Below are 20133 nucleotides of genomic sequence, written 5' to 3'. Positions count from 1 at the left end.
GTATATTCTGTATATATACACACATGTGTTCTTTCAGTTATTTTGTTATTAATTTTTATATAATACCAAAGGATCTACTGATCTAATAATTTTCCAGGAATGGTGAAATTAAATATATAGTCGATTTTAATTATTTCTCTTTAATGTTTATTTGTTGTTTTTATGAATTTGTTACATTATAAAAGTATACTAAATATAATTCTTTATCTAAGTTTATATATATATATATATATATATATTGGTCTGTGAATTATTTTATATATCTTATATATATATGTATATATGTATATATATTATATACATGTATATATATATTTATATGAATTATTGTTATTTCTACAACAAAGTACAAAACGTTTAGAGTATATTAATCTCACCTAAAATTAATTTAAATGTTTTTATTCAAATATAGCGTAAATGCTTCAAACAAATTTGAAAGGATTGTATCGATTGCTTCAGAAATCACTGTGATAATCTTTTGCAAAATTCTAGAACCTGAATCGCTCTGTATGCGATGAATCGAGTGTATGCCCCACTGCCGCAAATTTGCTTTACAATAATTCCAAACAAAAGTAAAAGCCTTGATGAAAAGTTCTTTCGAGTTTTCGAAACGCAATACTAGTTCTTTGACGATTACAAATATCTTCTTTAAACAGTCCTCATCAATATTCAAAAATCTCATGTGTCTAAGCAATGATATTAAATCTGATGCTTCCGCCCTGCTCTTAGAATTACTACAATGTTGCGTATAAAACTCATTCAATAATTTGGTCAGTTCTTTTACCAAGTCATCAACGTTATAATTATCGTCATACTCTTGAGTGTTGGACAAATTACTTTCAAAATCTTCGGTAGATGCAACTGAGTTTATATTACGTATAACAAATTCAAGAGGATTTAATAGCATGATGCTACCGACCATTATCTTATCTTTGTCAAACGTCCACGTTGGACGTCCAGTTTGATCTGAACTACCTGATGGTGAAGGACCGCCAGAAGATTGATTAGAAGAAACTAATTGTTCACGATGTTTTATGTAACGTATTATTTCTGCATTCGCAGATATCGGACATGTATTATTTAGTGCAGCTCTTCGTGTAACGCGATTGAACTTGTAACGAAGACGTTTGTTGCGCAAAGTGCTTCTGTAGTCTTTAAGGACTTTACCTTGGCTTTCCTGAATAATATCGCCAGCAAATTTAACCTTTACTACAGAAGTAGCAAAAAACATAACATGTGTCGCCAAGTTTAACGCGTCTATGACACTGACAGTTCCTTCGTTCATATATTTTTCTATCATAGAATAACTCATATATACAACGCCAACGCCGTTCAAGACCAGGTTGCCACCGAGCATAGTATTATAAGCTACTTTTGTAAAATTGTTTACTATCCTACCACTTGCTCCAACTCTAGAAAGAAGTATTCCTCCTCCAACTGTTCCTAAACCGGCTATTGAGCCGGCTAAGCCAAGCCAATGTGGAAGTGCTTCTCTATCAAAAAGAGAAATAGATTCCATATGGTTACTGCGATCTATCAGTTGTTCAGAACATCGACCCATTGTCCAAGCACCAGATGCACCAGTAGCAACAAGACCTAATATATATAACAAAACATATTTAGAACAAAATATACATGAAATATACTGATGTTTATAATATAAATTTTATAAATTGACACGCGCGCGAAAGAGATAAGATATAATTAATAAATCATTATAAATTATGTATAAATTATTTTATATATATAGATAATTACATTAAAATAATTTATAATATATTATGATAATTTACCTGATACAGCAACAACTGGTGCAAGAGGTGTGAACATTGATGCTATGCCTACACCAATTCCAGCTATCCCGGCGGCAGTAGAGGCATAATCTATTCCTCTGCATACTTTTGCTGCTGTGGAACATGCAGGTGAATCCATAATTTCGACCCAAACTGTTGAGTAATCTTCTGCAATTGGATAATTTAAATCTGGTTGATAAACACCATTTTTTGGAAGAACCATAGTGCATTCTGGTAGAGGATTGGTTGTTACATAGCTGGTCCAAGTGTCATAGACTCTGGCGTTGGTATCGATGTACCGTACTTCATAATCTGATTGAATCGTGGTATATTTTGTATAGCCTATATGATTTGCAGCTTTTCCAATAAAAAATTTTCCCTTACTATTTAATCCGATTGTAAAAATTGGGATTGGTAATATCACAGGCCGTACACTNTTTTCCTTTTTTTTTTCTTTTTTTTTATTTGAGTCTTCCTCTTTTTTGGATTCCAAGTTTTCATCAGGGAAGAAAATTACATTGTAAATTATGCCAACATAAATTGATTGAGGATTAGTTTTTATATAAGCACATTCACATATTCGATCATATATTTTGTTTATAACTCCTCTAGCTTGTTTATCATAATCAACTATATCGACGATATCTCTATCTATATTATCTGTATTTTGTGAACTGTAATAGCAATTGCTTCTTCCTTTTTGGTCCATTATCTCTTCTCTTTCTTCATTGCTCATTGCTGGTGGTCCAAATATTGCATATCCAATATTCTGTTTCAAATATTTATGTTCGTATGGTTCATATCTTACGAAGTCAGGAAGAAGTTCATAAAAACATTGTTGCTGTTCTATGGCAAGGTTTTTCTTTTTTTCCTGAAAAAACACAAACATACATTAATAATATATATAACTTGCATTACACACAGGCATCTTTACTCTCTTCTTATTAATTTATTAAATTTATATTTTAAAAAATTATCAAGAAATTTTTATATTATATTCATATGTAGCATCATAATTGAATGGTAGCCCAAATACATGATTAGAGCAAAGCAACTTAAAAAATTTAAAATAAAAATTTTTTGTTAACATTTTAAAACAAATAATATATGTATATATGTTAACATAAAAAACTTACCTGAATATTATTTGCAGCCATTTTTTATTTATTCTTTTTGTCGTTGTGCAAAAACTTTATTTCTTTTATGTCTGTAAAAAATAATATTGTAAATGTGTATTGTTTTATTAAAATAATATTTATTTATTTAATATTTATTTATTTCTTAATATNTTTCACTGGTTTAGTTGCAAAATTATTTACAAGCATAAAAAAATCTAATAAAATGTAACATAATTTTATTTGTTGCTGTATATATGTATGTATCCAGCTAAAATAGTTCAATGTTTTTCAAATCTTTTAGAATACTTGAGATATTTTTTAAACAATTAATAGGGTGCGGTCTTACTGCAAATGTTTCCAAGCATCATTTTATCTTTATTCTACATTTAACGAGAAATAAAGATATGCTTCAAAACATTTGCAGTGAGGCTTATATAAGGCCTTACGAGCCGTTCCTAGGATGTTGAGAGAAAACTGTATATGTGTGTATATATATATATATGCATACACATGTAACGAGTTCAACTTGTAAATTTTTACAAGTGAGTATTTTTTAAAATATGTACAATATATAGTTAATTACTATTTTTAACCGTAAGATTATTTATATTCGCAAAAAACTCTCTAAAATATATATAATACTTTGATTCGGTTTTATACAATCGCTTTTTATTTTTTACAACTTTCGTTTTCAATATGCAGAATTTTTTTGATAAATTATTTTTTATTTATTGTAAAATAATTAACAATATAAAAATTATGAAATACAAAGACTTGTCACAGTTATATCTCACATTTCCAATATAAAGTTTTAAATTGCACGATTTTCTATATACATACATATATCTTTTTATCAACAAAATAGATAAGATATTACTATATCTAATTTTATACTTTTATATACTTTCAAGATTATCCATAGAAACAGTTATTGAAAATAAATAGCACAAAACGTATAAAATTAAATAATATTAATGACTTAAGTTAGTATGTATGTGTACTATTGACAGCTCACAAGAATTCGCTCTACCCACAAGCTAACAGACGCGAGGGGCAAGGGGAATTGTCCGTCCGCTCCATCTAATCTCCTCTACTAGGTAGGTTCTGTCGAGGCGGTGGGGATATGCCCACAAGCGAGAACCGTGTGAGCTCACGGACGCGTCCTCGCTTGTGGGCATATCCCTGCCTCGACAGAAACTATCTAGTAGAGGGGTGGAGCGGACGGACGATTCCCCTTGCCCCTCGCGTCTGTTAGCTTGATGGTAGAGCAAATTCTCGTGAGCTGTCAATAATACAAGTATTTATAAAATATGAAACAAATAGATATATATATATATATATATATATTGAATACATTCTAACAATTTAAACTCGGTCTTTGTTTTATTGTAATATGCAGTGAGCGACAGAAAATGTAAAAATATATAAAAATAAATTAACTTCATCACAACGATATATCATTATAACAAATTGCGCTTGTACATATAGAAACAAGAAAAAAATAAACTAAAATAAAAAGATAGGGAGAAAGCAATAAAACAAAGAAAAAGACAATAAAATATTATAACGAAAAAAATATAATAAAATATATAATAAAATATAATAAATTATAATAAAATGTTCAATGTATGCATGTATATGGGTAATTCTCAAAAAACGTAATCTCCGTGGACTGTAATCTCCGTGGTATATTGACATAAAAAACATAGATAAGTTTTTTATATTGCATAGTCACGTATTCATATTACGAATGGTGACTTAAACTGGTATGAAGAAACATAATTCACCGCTATCCGTTAGTTAATAATAATTATTTTTTATCAAAACTGAAAGTTGAAATTTACGCGTTCACAGAGAATCACCCATATATATATCAAAAAATTAATTAAAGAATTGTAAAATGATCAAATACCTTTCTTTGGTCCAAAATAATTCTCCAGGAACTACTTGCGTAACGATATCAAGCAAGGCAACAAGTGAGAGACCAGCTGCGCCTTCTATTTATATATCATCAGATGACGCGTCGTTCGCAACTGTTAAATAAAGCGGTAAGTACCCAGCGTTTCAGCGATGATTTTCCGGGAATCCCTGATTACTATCCATGTTAGAGATGTTCGGATCAAGAATACCCTAGACTTCTGCGGGTTTTTTATTTATATCAGTTGCTTGCGATGAAAAGACTTTTTGAAATAAACTTAAATGTGTACGCAATGTCTTGATTAAAATTTAAGATTACATATCAATTATACTCGATTGTTAGAACTGTAAATGTTGCATGTTCCAGTACATTTACAATATCAACAATATAAGAGTATAAGAAAAGTTCGTGCATATTATAAGAAAGAAGATATAAATTGTTTTACTTTTATTTCATTAATTTCAAGTACTTTTTTTACATGTTAAAAAATAGATTTAAATACATAAAAAATATTAATATAAACAATTTTATTTTACAGTTATCATTACCGTCAAAAAATATATAAATAACAAATTTATAAATAAAAAAGCTGAGGTGACATTATAGTATGTTCCTTCAGAATTACAGTAATATTATTTTTTGATGTTTTTATTTCTTTAAATAAAATAGCTTAAACATCACGAAAATATTATTACAATAAATTATTAAGCAGTATTTTTCAATTGCTTAAAAACTCACAATCTTTTGGAAAATCTTACATGTATAAATCATTTTGAATGCGTAAAAGTGAGTTTATGCTTGTTAAGCGATCCAATGACGCTGACAACTACTTTATGTACTGTCTTAAACAATGCTAAATACCTTGGTCGAAATGGTGTTTATTGTCATATCGCGTAGCAGCTGCAGACATAGCACAATTGTTCCTTAAATTGTTCTCAAGACAAAAGTTGTACTATTATAGCAGTGTCTCCTTTAACTTAACTTCTTCTCTTACGTAAAGGACATTAATTTCGGTAAATAAAACTCTTTTCTCACGGTGTCATTACTCTTTTCTTAATCTTGTATGAGTCAAATATCACACAAAACCAAGAATATCGAGTGTTAGTTTCGTAATAAAATAGAATTTTTAAGTAATACTTTTTATTATAAGCAAAGTATACTATTTAAACACTATAAGGTAATATATAAGTAAGATTGTTATAAAATGTATAAAATATATTAGAGATTGCAAGAGAGATTAACTAATCTTGTAATTCACCAAAGAGATTAATATTTTTTTATGGATTTTCGTATAAGTGCTAATCTTTGCTTATGTGCTTCGGTAACGGTAGCTCGTTTGTATGGGCGCACTTCATCTGTGCCAAAACCAGGAATCCACATATTCCAATTCCTTTCTACAAATTAAAACATTTTAAATAGAATTTAATTTTAATTATACTCAGATTATTTATGTGCATAATCATCATATATTGTGTGTATGTAACATGAAAATTTATAGTTTGTAGGTTTAAAAAGTTCTTATGCTTTTAGTTTTGCTTTATAGTGTTAAAAAAATAGTTGTTGAAAATAGTTTAGAAGTAGAATCACTGGTCTTTTTTTTTTAGAAAGATGGAAACTTGAACATGATCTTTTCTAAAGGTTTTTGTAAATTAAAAAAGTTAATTTCTTAATAATTGCGTGCATGTGTATAACTTACCCAAGTGTAATTGTACATCTTTAACTTCTACTGTATTTGCACGGCGATGTTTTGCTAATTGACAAGCTGCATTCACTGTTGTTTCTACAAAGTCATCTGCCAATTGCAAAAGTAATTCTTCTACTTCTTCATCTAATTGTTCAGTAGGATCTACTTCCCTGACTAAATCTTGCAACCTTGTTTTTGTCAAAAACTGAAATAACAAACACATATAGTATATAATATATACCTTGTATCATTTATTAATATCTTGTATCAGTTTTTGCTGATAAATTATTTTAACAAAAACATAAACAATAAAAGTTAAATTGTTTTTTCCTTAATAATGTAATGTTTAAGTAGATCACATACTTGTGGAAAATCGCTAAAATTTGGAGTGGATGACTGTTGTACTTGTTTCGGAGCTGGTTGTGAGATGTACTGAGTTTGTTGAGATTGTGTCTGGATTGTTGTTGTTGTGGTGCTGTTGCTTTGAATGTTAGATAAAGCTGGAGCTTGACTACTTGGTCCTACAGACTGCAAAGTCCCAAGCACGGCAGGTGTTATATCTGTGCCTGTAGTAGTTGTTTGCACAGTAGCACTTTGTTGTGACATGTTCAAGGTTAATAGTAATGTTCTAATACAGTAGTATTGTAATTCAGTAGAGTTTTTTCACTAATTTCTGTTCTCGTAAATTTCAAAGAACTTTGATTCTCTTCTCAATCACATTTATAATGTGCTGGAAAATAATTATGACGTAATCATTAAAAAAAATTACAAGATAAAAGAAGTGAAGAAAAATCTAAATTGATTGATATAGAAAATACCGAAAAATATATCAACAAAACGCATCTCTTTTACATCTCTTTGATGTAAAATGACAGATCATCAAGTCAAAATCAAAATTGAAAGATGCACCATCTACTTTATGTTTTACGTACTATAATGATATAGTGATATGTTACCAAGCGAGTTTCATCATTTTTGTATACAGCCTTTTCCCAAGATCTGTAGAATAGAAAGGTTGCCTGGTAACTCTCGATCAATCAGAAAATGCGGGAGCGACGTCAGTCAGCATGCCCGTTTAAATTAATACGAGTTACATGGTTCGAATATTTATATGAAATACGCAACTATATATCGCTATCAAACTATCAAAATATATAACTATAATAGGTTTGTTTTTTATTTCCCTGAATTGGCTGCACTAGTTCAGAGTTTATATTTTTCCTTCTAATATCGATAAAAAGAGATAGACCGTGAACTAGTGCAGCCAATAGTGTAGGGAAATGAAACAAACTTAAGGTCTAGTTCTTTTTACCTGTACTTGATGCACTAGTTCAGGGCAATGTCCCATTGAGCGGAAATATATAGCGGAACGGAATGTGCGTAACCAGCTCGACCAATCATAGCCATTCCGTTTTCTTTCCTTCGCTTTTTCTATGGTTACGATTGGTCGAGCTGGTTCCACACATTCCGTTCCGCTATAGATTTCCGCTCAATGGGACATCGCCCTCAGAACTTATCTTTTTTACTCCACATTGGAAAAAGAAAGATAAACTCTGGAATAACGGAACAGGGCCCTATTCTGCGGACCTTGGCCTTGGCCTTTACCAACATAGTACTTTTCAGAGTAACTAGCGTTACTTGCTGCCTTTTGCCGGTTGGAGTCATAACCTTCAGTGAAGTGTTTACAATTTCTATTTATTGTTGTACATCAATCAAATAAAACAATGGTGAGTTTTGTTCTAACTAATATATTTAAATTAAAAATATATAAGAAACGTACAATTTTAATTTTTCCAGTTGCCTTTAACCTTATTGAAGACTGCGCAAAATCATCCTATGGTGAGTATATTTTGAATATTTATATATATATTTTTTTAATTTATCGGCACAAAATAAGATATCTTTACGCGTTACTGTATATTTATTTTTAATTCTCGTTTCAGTTAGTGGAACTAAAAAATGGAGAAACGTACAACGGTCATTTAGTTAGCTGTGATAATTGGATGAACATAAATCTCAGAGAGGTTATATGCACATCGAGGGTAAGATCATTTATTACTGTATTAATAGCTATAAGGGAAGATTTTTTTTCTTATTAATAATCTAGAAGTGTTCGCTTACTGTTGGTGATTTATATTAGGATGGTGATAAGTTCTGGAGAATGCCTGAATGCTATATAAGAGGCAGCACAATAAAATATTTAAGAATTCCGGATGAGGTGATAGATATGGTAAAGGAGGATATACAAACAAAAACAAGAGGTCGTGGTGAAGTAAAAGGTCGTGGCCAAGCTCAGAGAGGACGTGGTGGTGGAAGAGGTAATAACATACAGTTTAAAGTATAAAGCTTTTTATATACTTAAAACAAAACTATATTTCTTGGCAAATTCAAATTTATACTTTTTCATCTAAGATCAGATATTCTTTGAGTTTTAGCTTGTAAAATTATTCAATCTGAAAATTTTTGGCAATTTGTCAATTAGCTAATTGAACTTATGGTATAAATTATTTAGGAACTTTTGGAAGAGGAGGAAGAGGTCCAGCACCTTTGGGTCGTGGCGGTGGTACCCAAGGTGGTACAGGGAATAAAATACAAAATAAACCAAGACCTAAATAAAAATTTGTATAATTTATAAATTATCCTTGTCACATAATATTTAAGTCATTGTGTGAATAATCTTACTAGTATTACATCAACAATACTAGTAATAACAGAACAATCTTACTAGTAGTAGATCTATTATCAAAGATTTTTTATTATTCAATTTCTTATGAATTCTCACATTTTTGTTAAAAAAATGAAAACGAGTGTAAAGTTACAAAGATACTTAGTGCTTTAATTCTGCAATTGTACGATAAAAAAAAAAGATGTACAATTTAAGGCTCTGCTATTCTCACTTTTTAATGATATCAAAAGTAAAATTACATTGACAAGAGAAACAATATACTAGTTTAGAAATTAGTTTATATTTCTATGACATTGGACAAAAAAATTGTCAATCTTTGACATAATCGATAGGTTTCAAGATTGTGAAACAATTATATTTTTAAGAGTTTGTATATCCTTCTTTGCCATGTCTCACTTCATCCGGAATTCTTAAATTTTTATTTTTTTTTTTATTTTTAAGAGAAAACTAAAAAAATCAATTTGCAAGGTTTTTTTGCTTCTGATGTCATTAATTAAACAAGGACATCAGCTGGTGGACAGCTTTAACGAGTGTCATAAAATGATTTCAAGAGAACTACATAAATTTTTGTCTTTGAGAGAAGATAATAAATTTCTCGCATATACATCGTTGTTTATAAAAGAATGTTTTATTTAAATTTTTTTTTTACACATCAGGTGCGGTGTACTTTAGCATCTTCACTATATATACACAATATCTTATTTTCTGTGATCATATAATAAAAAATAATCATGAAGTAAGATATATCTCTAAAATGTACAGTTTTATTAATAAGTTTATTGTGTCGTCCTCTTTTGTATTATATATATATATATATATATATATGTATGTATATATATATACGTAATATATATATGTAATAGCACAGCTGTATGATGGGTGTGTTACATCGACTGGTCTTATTAATCACTAATCAACTTAGTACATTAATACAAAACTCAGTTTATTGCAGTAAATAAGTTTATCAATTTTTTTTTTTTTTTTTTTTTTTTTTTNTNNTTNNNTTTNTATGATTCTCTTGTGTTTATTTGTAGTTATCTCGTGTTGCGAATAAAAAGCTACTGCAAGCAAAAATTACAAATAAATTAAATATTATTCGGCACTAAATTATACTATTATTTCGTGTGTTCGTAATTATTTTAATCATACTCACTTAAATAGTGTGCTCCAAAGAATCTTATTAAAACGGTACGAATGTTTATTCATCGTCCTTCAACTGCAAAAAAAATAAACAAACGTTGATTAATACATTGAACATCAAACAATATGATACAAATGGTGCAAGTTATTATTTGGAAATTGACTTACTGTATGAAGCGAGATCGATTTCGTCAGGTAATTCTGTAATATTTACGTCAAATCTTTCTTGAACATCATTTAATATTTTGGCATCGCTTTCATCGCTTACCATTGTAATGGCAAGACCCTAAAGAAAAACATTTTCGAATTAATACATGTTAAGCCCCAGTTTCTCACACAGAGATTGCAACAATATTATTACCTTAGTGCCAAAACGACCAGCGCGCGCTACTCTATGAAGATATGTATCAGAATCCTCTGGCATATCATAATTGAATACAATGTTTACACGTTCTATGTCCATACCTCGCCCGAATAAGTTTGTCGCTACCAAAATACGCTGAAAGAGATAAAAATTATAATTTATATCCTTTTGTTCATATCTTATAAATCTGTTTCACATTAACAATAAAAACACACATTTCCAATAATGTACTCTACTGTGTACATTTTAAAGAAAAAAGAACGATTTAATTTACCTTCTGGAAATCTTTGAACTGTTGATATCTGGACAGCCGCTCTTCTTGCGTCATGCCTCGATGAATCCCAATCGCAGGGAAATTCTGTTCTGTTAAGAGTTGCGCTAAAGCCATACATCTTTGTACAGACTTTACAAATATGACAACCTACAGAGAATGATTAAAAGATACTCACATCAGTGTGTCGCGTATCAAAAAATCTTTGCGACTTACAAATGCATGATATATAAGTGGCATTATTTAAAAAAAAATAATGAAACAAATACTTGAATCTTCTTCAGAATAGGTGGGTAATGGTAAGAATAGTCATCACAGTGAGACAGACAGTTCTTATATCATCATATAAAGATTCTTCAAAACAGAAAATGTATGTGAATTGTGTTCTTATCTGCAAACAAACCTGATTAAACTCAAGAACATCGAGTAGTTCAAATAACTTCTTGTTCTTCTCGTTTTCCTTCAATTTAACATAATGTTGTTGCAGACCATTCAAAGTAAGCTTCGCCTCGTCATCGACATAGACTTCCATGGGCTGCACAGAGAATGTTGTTTTGTAAGACAAACAAATCCATCAAATTAGTTATAGTGCCTACATAACTCTCAGACTTAAGAGTTCGTGATTTTCTGAAGCTCATTTCGCCATCAAAAACTTGTATAAACGACCGAATATATAGCAAAGCGATGATGATTCCATCGATTATAAATTAGCAAAAACAAAACGTGTTAAAAATATTATTATTTTCCGATATGACTATCACATCGTTCCTCACGCACATATAAGTTTTAAAATGTGTCAGTATTTTTGCAATATATAAGTAGTTTTGAAACGACATAAAGCAAGACCAAAATGTCAGTATTTTGAATATACTCCCGAATATATAATTTTTCTTCATCAGGGAGAGAGAACGTTAGATTTTTTAAGTTACCATATACATCCGTAAATACCGAAAGTCTGATGAAAGACTTTTGTATTTCAGTTGCGGAGTATATCGTGATCGTCGATCGGTTTAGTCATACAGATTACATACGGTCCGGCGACTTCCACCTCTGGGTAGTGCCAACAATGAAAACACTGCTGTTCACCCCAACTGAACTTAAGAAGGCGCACCCATGAGAGAACGTTCGGTCACATCCGCTGGCCACTCGATGCCAAATCTCTTCTCCCAAATTTCTGGCACATTAAGAAGATGCCCAGAATTGACTTATATCATTGGTTGGTTTATACTCGCTTCTCACAAATTTTAACACTTTTGGTAACTCCGTTAAATCGCGACCGTTTTGTCACTCGTGCGAAATAAATAATGCAATCACGATACACGAGAATTTGCGTTTAACATTCACGTGGCTTTACAGGCTTCTATTGCAGGAATAAGCTCCGGCTCTTAAATACGGCACTTCCGTTCTTCATTGATATCACTTCTATCAAAAAGTACGTAGATTCTAATAGAAATCTTTGCACGAGACAAGAAAATCTTAAATGCTTTAACTTGCGACTAGACCGGATATATTAATTATGCTACGCTCTTTTGTTTTTCCCTAACTACTCCTAATTAATCCCCCTAGGTATCCTCTTGCATCTTCTTTCTTGAGCTCTTCTGTCTTGAGATTGTCTTGAAGTCTTCTTGGCCCCCCACCCACAAATTTCAAAAGTAATATGAATCTGATCCCAATTCTACTCAACCAGTAGTTGTAATGATTATCAATATAAAAGTGCAGAAATCTTTCCCTTTTCCCCTCATCATACTCCCTGACATATCTAGTTTTTTTTATATATATACTGTGTAATCTCTTAAATGCGTAGCAATTAACTAATAAAAGGAGCTTATCAAAACTATAGCGGATCTTTCTCGAAAGCCATCTTGAACGATTGACATATTCTAAACAAATTCAATTCTAGACAAATATTCTGCCCCTTCATATGCATATGTAAACGATGACGCATCCGAAACGGAGTTCGGAGAGAACAACGAGACATAATATTGGACACGAGTTTCGGCCATATTACTGCATCGTTTACGAAAGATATCAAACAAAATTTTTTTTTTTTTTTTTTTTAACTTTAAAACTTTGTTTTCTCTTCGAAGTGCCGTATAAGTCGCCTAACCCGCGGATGCGCCGACAATGATATTTATAGTGTAGGCTGAGCTTTGTCCTGGATATGAATACAGGGCCAACGAAGTAGGAGCAATTGTAGATCGTAGAAGTGAAGAGGAAGATTGTGTAATTACATCTTGCATGAACTTTTTGCAGACAGGACGTATCTCCTTAGATAACGTGGCGCTGAACATCATGACTTGCTTGCTGTGTGGTGTGCTTCTAAATATTTCCTGTACATCCCGGCGCATATCTGCAACAATACAATATAAACAGTTGTTTAATATCACAAATGAGAAATTTATTACGGAATAAACTATAAAAAAATCTCAGTAAGATGAGTGGTGATAAGCATAGTCAGCACAGTGAACTAAGATCTTCTTTAAACATCATGCAGAAGTGTTACAAAAGTTACATATTTTAAAAAGGATTAATACTAGTTACTGTCATTACATACCTAATAACTCAAGCATCTTGTCACATTCATCAAGTATAAAATGCTTGAGATGCTTCAGATTTAACTTCTTATTACGTACAAGAGCGAGGATACGACCAGGGGTGCCAACGACAATATGGGGGCATACAGTTTTCAATACTTCTTCATCTTTTTGGATAGGTAAACCACCAAAGAATACACCAACCTGTAAGTTTTATTATTTAAAAAAATGTGAATTTTTACTTATTTATTTTTGTTTATATATATGTCTTGTAAAACTTACTTTTACATGTGGCATGTATTTGCTAAATCTCTCATATTCTTTACTGATTTGGAAGGCTAGTTCCCGGGTATGACACATTACTAGGACATAGACTTGATTTTCTGTTAATTCTAACTGCTGAAGTGTAGCTAGTACAAATACAGCAGTTTTTCCCATGCCAGATTTTGCTTGACACAGTATATCCATGCCAAGTACAGCTTGAGGAATACATTCGTGTTGTACTATAAAAAAAAATAATAAATGTTATTAATACATTTTATATAGAAAAAGATGCATCTAATATTAAAACATGATGGTATCAGAAAAAATTTGATCACGTCACAGAACATCAGTTGTCCCTATCTAGCGTTAACAGATGTTATACATCATTTTTGACAAAAATAAGTAAATATTTAAATAAAATAAAAACTTATAACAAATCCCATTTACCTTCAGATGGATGTTCAAATCCGCAATCAACTATAGCACGTAAAATTTCTGGTTTAAGGAGAAAATCCCTGAATCCACTACTGTGAATAGAGACATATGTGCCTTTGACTTCTTTTTTTGCAGGAACATCTCCGCTCCCATCAACTACTTGTTCAGTCTGTTCTTCATCTTCGTAATCCAAGAGATCATCATTATCCGCCATTGTGTCTTGTTTAATTACTTAAATAAAAGACTAAAATCAAAATTTAATACAAAACATTGAGAATTAAATACAAAAATAAACAAAAAATTATAATTTATACAAAGTAGTACACAAAAAAATAAAACAAATTGTATAACATCTACGTATATGTGTAGTATATAATCTCTTATCACACTTACATATAAAAGCAAAATTTCTATACATATATATTTTTAATTTCTATAAATGTATATAAAATTTCTATAAATGTATATAAATGTATATAAATATATATATATATGCATATATACATTTTTAAATATTTCCTATAAAATTTCAAATAAGATATCTTAGGATTTATTTGCTCTACTAAAATGAAAGAAAGGTAGTTAAAAAATATACACCTGATGCAACATATAGCGCCAAAAATAACGATTTTGCACATTTGTGTAATGGCCGCTATTCTGCACCGCGCAACCGACGAAAATGTACAAAATACATTACTATACGAGATAATTCGAGGCAACTTTTAGAAGAAACTCTTAGTTATTACAAGAACAAATAATAAAATAACAAATGCGCATACAAAATATGTCAAATTTATCGACATCTTGCGTTAATATCCGATGTCGGGCAAGAAGACGCTCGCGAGCGTCATACAATTAAATCGATCTTGGAGATGTATATAAGACTCGCAGCATGGAAACTACGGCGTTTTAACAAAAGCCGAAGAAATAAAGAACGTTATTTCAGATATTCCATCAACGGATTGCTTTCTCTCACATATGATACGTTTGGATTATCAGATTTTTACTTACCTCGATGTACTTTGCTGCCGAATACCGTCTCGAGAACTAGGAGACTTCTAATGGTTCACGGCACGATCCTTCTGATTCCAAAGTTCCGTTCCGTATTCGCCAATAATTCGCGGCACGCGTCTAGACATGAGATATAAAATACATAGAGAGCGGTATCAAGCAGAACATATGGCGACATCTTGTGACAGGGCTTTAGGCCCGTTCTACATTGATCGCAAGCGCAAACGCAAGATATAGATCTCGTGGAATTGACCAATCACGCTGGTCAATTGGCTGATTTGATCAATACGATTGAGTCAATTCTACCAGACCTGTTCCTTGCGTTTGCGCTTGCGATCAATGGGTTCATTCAGACAACTCAACGGTTGAGAGATCATCACTTATGATAGGACTATTCTTCAAAATCTGATGCGGTTCCAAAAGTATGATCCAATCAGAAGTGATTATCTCTCAACCGTTGTGCAACTGTTGAGTTGTCTGAACGCACCCAATGTAGAACAGGCTTTACGCACAACTAGAAGCGACGCCAATCGAATAGCCAATCAACTTGCTGTTTTTTCATAACAGCAAAACGCTGATTAGCTACCGCGTTGTTTCTTGTCATGCGTAACACACGCAAATCAAATAATAGAAATGGAATTACTTGTGACGAGAGATCGATAGTCGCGAAAAAATGAGCGATTCCAATTTTCAGCAAACCGGGATTCAATTCGTACAAGATATAATTTTATACAGAACGGAATGATCGTGATTGGTTGATTCCCTGTCTAACTCTTTATTGTTTTATAAGAGCGAAATGGAAATGAGTTATAGGAAAGCGACCAATCAGAGAAATTCCGTAAAATTATGTACCATGTGATCGAAAGAGCGTCAAAAATTGAAAAATAGAAAAAACTTACGAATGTGTGTTTTAGTAGCTGATAAATATACTCTATATACTCTAAATATAACAGAAACAAGACACGTGTAAAAACATTTATGTATTTTTTATTAACATTTTTACATTTTTTAATAGTTACACATTATGATCTGTGTGTGTTTCGCATTTACAACGTAACTTCGCACTTCTTTACACACCCCGCATTTATTTTTTATATACCTAGCATTTCTTAATCTCTTCTTCCTCATATTTTCTACCTCACAACCGAGCACTTGCTGTCCGATCGCACAATGTGATGTATGTGACCTATGTGACTTCTCCGACCGCACGCGTAAACGCAAAACTATGTGTTTATCAAAAGTAGAGATGAGAGAAAAGATCAAGATGTGCGAGATGATTACGGTCCCGACACGTCAAGAAATGCGAAGTTGCACTGTATTTTATACAAAGATAGATATAATAGGTAGACAGAGTAATGAATACCTCTCCTCTTCCGCAAAACCGTTGCGCGTGAGGCGTACTTTTTGCGAAATATTTCAATTTCGTAAACGATAATTTCTTTTTCTGTTTTTTTTTTTTTTCATCGGTTTTTAATATATTATATATATAAATATTGATATATTTCCGTGTGTGTGTATATATATATATATATATCATTTTTTTACAACTTTAAACGGAAATATTTTGCTAAAGTTTCGCCGTCCATTTTTTTTGTGGGACTCAGTTTTTATTTCTATCAAACTGCTGTTCACACTGACAAAGTCGCACACTTGATTATTATAACATTATGCGACAACTGTCCGTATTGTGTGATAGCAATTTTTTTGTTTCGCTCTATATTAGTAACACAATTTTATTATCGTTTCTTGGTGAAACACTTAAAATAAATAAACAGGATTCAACATTAAAAAACGATAAAAAATTCATAATTGAAAACATCCAAAACATGTCACATAATCAAGCTGATAGTTCAGGTAGCGCAGGTAGGGCAAGATAAGTGTAGTATCCTATATGAATTATATGATTAATTTCTGATTCAGTTAGTAATGCAGTCACTACTATAAATATACTAATAACAATCTTTTATTTACGAAATAAAAAATAAAATTTTTACTAAAAGATGTTAAATTTGTTGTAAAGAATTTTAATTTTCCTAATCATAATTATTTAATTACATTTGAATAATAATTTTTGTAATTACAAATTATAAAGAGTGACTCACATTTCAGAACTTTTTAAATGTTTTTCACAGCTGAATCCATTCTTAAAGTTCTCTGTGTTTACAAAGACACATATTGTAATGTATTTTTATATACAACTTTCATGTAAATAAATTTTTATGCAAGTAACTGTTATCTATAATCACATAAAATTTATGAATTGTATATCAATCATAGACATATGTACACTTTATCAATGTGAGACGCAGCAAAATACATTGAATAGTTTTTTAGTACACTTTTCACAGTCTCAATTTTGTCTCTTGCACTATCACTCTTTTATTAATTTTTTTTTTTTTTTTTTTTATATTCAAGCTGCAATTGAAATCTCTATCTCTCCATTTGGACATTAATATCAAAGGAATTGCAGCAAATTCATAACAAAGTAACTAACAGTGAGGCAACAGTTAGGCACTATTAACAAAATACATGATTTGTACATATACACTTGATTTTTATCAGTCGGTATCGGCTGTTGGAGATCGTTATTATTTAGGAAAAGCAAATTTCTTTAAATATATTATTTCCGAAATAAGTAGAAATTTTTGCTTAATAAGTTATTCACTGTGATATATTTTGAATGTAATCGTCACATTCAAGTTATTTTATAGAACACGTGAAATTAGAGAATAAATTGCATAGTGTCGCAATTGAAGACATTTGTGTGCGCGAAAATATATAAAATTGCTTTGACATTAATGTCACTCATTTTTCTTGATATAGTAGAGCGTAGATGTTATATCTCTCTTCAAAATTATAATTATTTAAATACCTATCGACATAAGCACGCGCAGATAAATTTCACCTGAGCCATAATTTCAGTCGCAATGCATCCACACCGTTTAAATAATATCGAAATAATCGCTTATCACGCACAAATCCAAGATTCTCATATAAGCGTAGAGCCGGTCTGTTAGTGATTTCAGTTTCGAGAACCACCTCGTCTGCATCGTCTTCTGCCATTGCTTGTATAGCACGTCTCACAAGATTCGATCCAATCTTTCGTTTTCGATACTTTACATCGACAGCTAGCATTGCGATATAGCCACGTTTTATCACCTTTCTGTGGATGTCCAGTTTGCAGACAATGGCACCAACACACTCATCACCATGCATTGCCTTGATGAACATAAAATTGAATTTTTTCTGTACCATCTATTTACATTGTCTAAACTCATATTAATATATGTTGAATGTTCTAATGCAAGTTACGTAGACAATCGAAAAATTAATTAGTCACAAAGTCTTTATCACTGTTGCAATAGCGTCATTCTTCTAATCTTACATATACCAAAATTGTTTGAACATAAGATCATAAATCGGAGCACATACCAGGAAGCACAACTTCGGCCAGTTATGAATAAAATATCTATATGTGTAAATAGAATAGGGTTCACTTAGGTCCTTCTGTATTAATTTCATAATATCAGGCATTTGTAGTTCACTTGTATAGCTAACATATTGGATATCGTTGTCTTTACTTTCCATAGATAATGTTTCTGCTTGTTCTACAACAAAAAAATAAACTTTCTATATATTTCTAAGCATTGTGTAAACAATGATAATAACAATTATGATTATACAGACTTTAATTAGCAACAAATAACATAAATAACACAAACTTAGCTTAGTCTGATTCTCTCTAACTGATATAGAGAGAACTTCAGATAATAAACAAAAACCTGTTTTCTTAGGCTGGTAACTTTTGTTTTTTTGTTTTTTTTTTTTATTAACTTGCAAAAAGTTGTTAATATTCAAATAAGAATTTTGTGTAAGAAACAATATACACATGTTTAATATATAAACTTATCCAATATTAGTATAAAAGAAATAATAAACAATAAACATATTTTTTTCCAAGCAATATTAATAAGTATTATATATATGCATGTGTGTATGCACATATATATAATCTTTTTTAATAAAATATATAAAAAAAAAAAACAATTTTTTGATATATTTATACAACAAGACATATTTATACAATATTTATACAATAAGACATTCATATTATTATATATGTGTGCATATAAATTAGATATAAATTTTTTATATATATATTTAAGTGTATATAACACATATAATTAAGTAAGCTGGTGGCTATATACCATGTTGGTTTAAATGACTAGTTTCCATTGTTTCAGATTGTGGAGAAACAGTGGCATCGGCAATTCTTTGAGGAGAGTCGCAGATACCATTCAATTGAGCTATTCCATTAACGTGAGGCTCGCTGGAAAGCTCTGTTGTCTCCAAACTAAGACGTGACTTTATATCTAAAGTTGCGACGTCCGCTATCAAGCTTTGTTTCTTCTCTTTGATTTTGATCGCCGCCGTCTTCGAATCATTCACTTCCGTGCTATTCTCTACCTTGTCAGTTTCCATTTTTTTAATTTTCTGTATTTTTGTTTTTATTTATTTATTTTATTTTTTATTATTTTTTTTTTTTTTTTAAATTCTTCGCACACCAAAAAAAAGAGACAGGGACCTCGGTCACTCCGTCCTCGAGGCTCCGATTCCTCTGAGAATGTTAATCATGCACGGTACGCAATGTCATCAGAATGTTTACGTGCGGCACGACGCTTTCAATCGAATTTTCATAATTACCGTCAGCCACGCGTTTGCCGTATAAGAATTTTATTCTCAAAATACACGGACATCCAACACAAGCCGTTGAGAGACAAACACCATATTGGATTTTCTGCGGTGACTGCTTTAATCACGGAACGCGATTGTCTCCAGAGATCCGGCTTCGAGCAGAGAAAGGAAGATTATTTTACTATTGGTAGAGAATTCCACTTGGCAATCTCGTAACAAT

At 31.1% G+C, this 20133-nt stretch overlaps 4 protein-coding genes across 10 annotated transcripts; 1 reads left to right on the top strand and 3 right to left on the bottom strand.

Moving 5' to 3' along the window:
- Positions 1–275: 275 nt before the first annotated feature.
- LOC109854416 (transcription initiation factor TFIID subunit 12) lies at positions 276–7593 on the bottom strand. Of its 5 annotated transcripts, none has more exons than XM_020427483.1 (6): positions 7470–7593; positions 6877–7243; positions 6526–6718; positions 5691–6223; positions 4824–5049; positions 2532–2664 (listed from the first exon to the last, which is right to left on the bottom strand). In XM_020427483.1, exons 2-4 carry the CDS (start codon positions 7117–7119, stop codon positions 6096–6098), a joined length of 564 nt encoding a protein of 187 aa, XP_020283072.1. In that variant the 5' UTR covers positions 7120–7243; positions 7470–7593; the 3' UTR covers positions 2532–2664; positions 4824–5049; positions 5691–6095. The 5 variants fall into 5 exon arrangements, with proteins under 5 accessions (XP_020283069.1, XP_020283072.1, XP_020283070.1 ...); XM_020427481.1 differs by lacking the exon at positions 7470–7593 and adding an exon at positions 7332–7430; XM_020427482.1 differs by lacking the exons at positions 2532–2664; positions 7470–7593 and adding an exon at positions 2962–3000 and having other exon boundaries at positions 6877–7324.
- A 454-nt stretch (positions 7594–8047) lies between these two features.
- Positions 8048–10170, top strand: LOC109854417 (U6 snRNA-associated Sm-like protein LSm4). The gene is made up of 5 exons (XM_020427485.1): positions 8048–8240; positions 8311–8352; positions 8457–8555; positions 8654–8831; positions 9026–10170. The coding sequence occupies exons 1-5, from the start codon at positions 8238–8240 to the stop codon at positions 9127–9129; spliced, it is 426 nt and encodes a 141-aa protein (XP_020283074.1). The 5' UTR covers positions 8048–8237; the 3' UTR covers positions 9130–10170.
- A 33-nt stretch (positions 10171–10203) lies between these two features.
- LOC109854415 (ATP-dependent RNA helicase WM6) lies at positions 10204–15325 on the bottom strand. Of its 3 annotated transcripts, none has more exons than XM_020427476.1 (11): positions 15219–15325; positions 14220–14451; positions 13791–14011; positions 13529–13712; positions 13206–13324; positions 11378–11509; positions 10978–11124; positions 10701–10838; positions 10508–10625; positions 10353–10415; positions 10204–10260 (listed from the first exon to the last, which is right to left on the bottom strand). In XM_020427476.1, exons 2-10 carry the CDS (start codon positions 14419–14421, stop codon positions 10402–10404), a joined length of 1275 nt encoding a protein of 424 aa, XP_020283065.1. In that variant the 5' UTR covers positions 14422–14451; positions 15219–15325; the 3' UTR covers positions 10204–10260; positions 10353–10401. The 3 variants fall into 3 exon arrangements, with proteins under 3 accessions (XP_020283065.1, XP_020283066.1, XP_020283068.1); XM_020427477.1 differs by having other exon boundaries at positions 14220–14438; positions 15219–15319; XM_020427479.1 differs by having other exon boundaries at positions 10211–10257.
- A 2266-nt stretch (positions 15326–17591) lies between these two features.
- On the bottom strand, positions 17592–20090 carry LOC109854433 (N-alpha-acetyltransferase 30-like). The gene is made up of 3 exons (XM_020427512.1): positions 19427–20090; positions 18651–18826; positions 17592–18437 (listed from the first exon to the last, which is right to left on the bottom strand). Exons 1-3 carry the CDS (start codon positions 19698–19700, stop codon positions 18120–18122), a joined length of 768 nt encoding a protein of 255 aa, XP_020283101.1. The 5' UTR covers positions 19701–20090; the 3' UTR covers positions 17592–18119.
- Positions 20091–20133: the final 43 nt, after the last annotated feature.

The sequence above is a fragment of the Pseudomyrmex gracilis genome, unplaced genomic scaffold (assembly GCF_002006095.1).
Source record: "Pseudomyrmex gracilis isolate BER0280 unplaced genomic scaffold, ASM200609v1 scaffold_65, whole genome shotgun sequence".
Classification (NCBI taxonomy): domain Eukaryota; kingdom Metazoa; phylum Arthropoda; class Insecta; order Hymenoptera; family Formicidae; genus Pseudomyrmex; species Pseudomyrmex gracilis.
The sequence above is the reverse complement of the archived record's forward strand: the minus strand, read 5'-3'. Positions and strand labels throughout refer to the sequence as shown.

What these genes read in the sequence shown, in the direction of transcription:
- LOC109854417 (XM_020427485.1), top strand. An exon ending in CTGCGCAAAATCATCCTATG is followed by an intron (nt 8,353 to 8,456) that starts GTGAGTATATTT and finishes TTCTCGTTTCAG; the next exon opens with TTAGTGGAACTAAAAAATGG. An exon ending in AGGTTATATGCACATCGAGG is followed by an intron (nt 8,556 to 8,653) that starts GTAAGATCATTT and finishes GATTTATATTAG; the next exon opens with GATGGTGATAAGTTCTGGAG.
- LOC109854415 (XM_020427476.1), bottom strand. Translation starts at nt 14,421, where the DNA reads ATGGCGGATAATGATGATCTCTTGGATTACGAAGATGAAGAACAGACT. An exon ending in GCAAAAAGTTCATGCAAGAT is followed by an intron (nt 11,510 to 13,205) that starts GTAATTACACAA and finishes TTCTCTGTGCAG; the next exon opens with CCCATGGAAGTCTATGTCGA. An exon ending in ATGTTCTTGAGTTTAATCAG is followed by an intron (nt 11,125 to 11,377) that starts GTTTGTTTGCAG and finishes CATTCTCTGTAG; the next exon opens with GTTGTCATATTTGTAAAGTC.
- LOC109854433 (XM_020427512.1), bottom strand. Translation starts at nt 19,700, where the DNA reads ATGGAAACTGACAAGGTAGAGAATAGCACGGAAGTGAATGATTCGAAG. An exon ending in TAGTCATTTAAACCAACATG is followed by an intron (nt 18,827 to 19,426) that starts GTATATAGCCAC and finishes TTTTTGTTGTAG; the next exon opens with AACAAGCAGAAACATTATCT. An exon ending in GGCCGAAGTTGTGCTTCCTG is followed by an intron (nt 18,438 to 18,650) that starts GTATGTGCTCCG and finishes ATGTTCATCAAG; the next exon opens with GCAATGCATGGTGATGAGTG.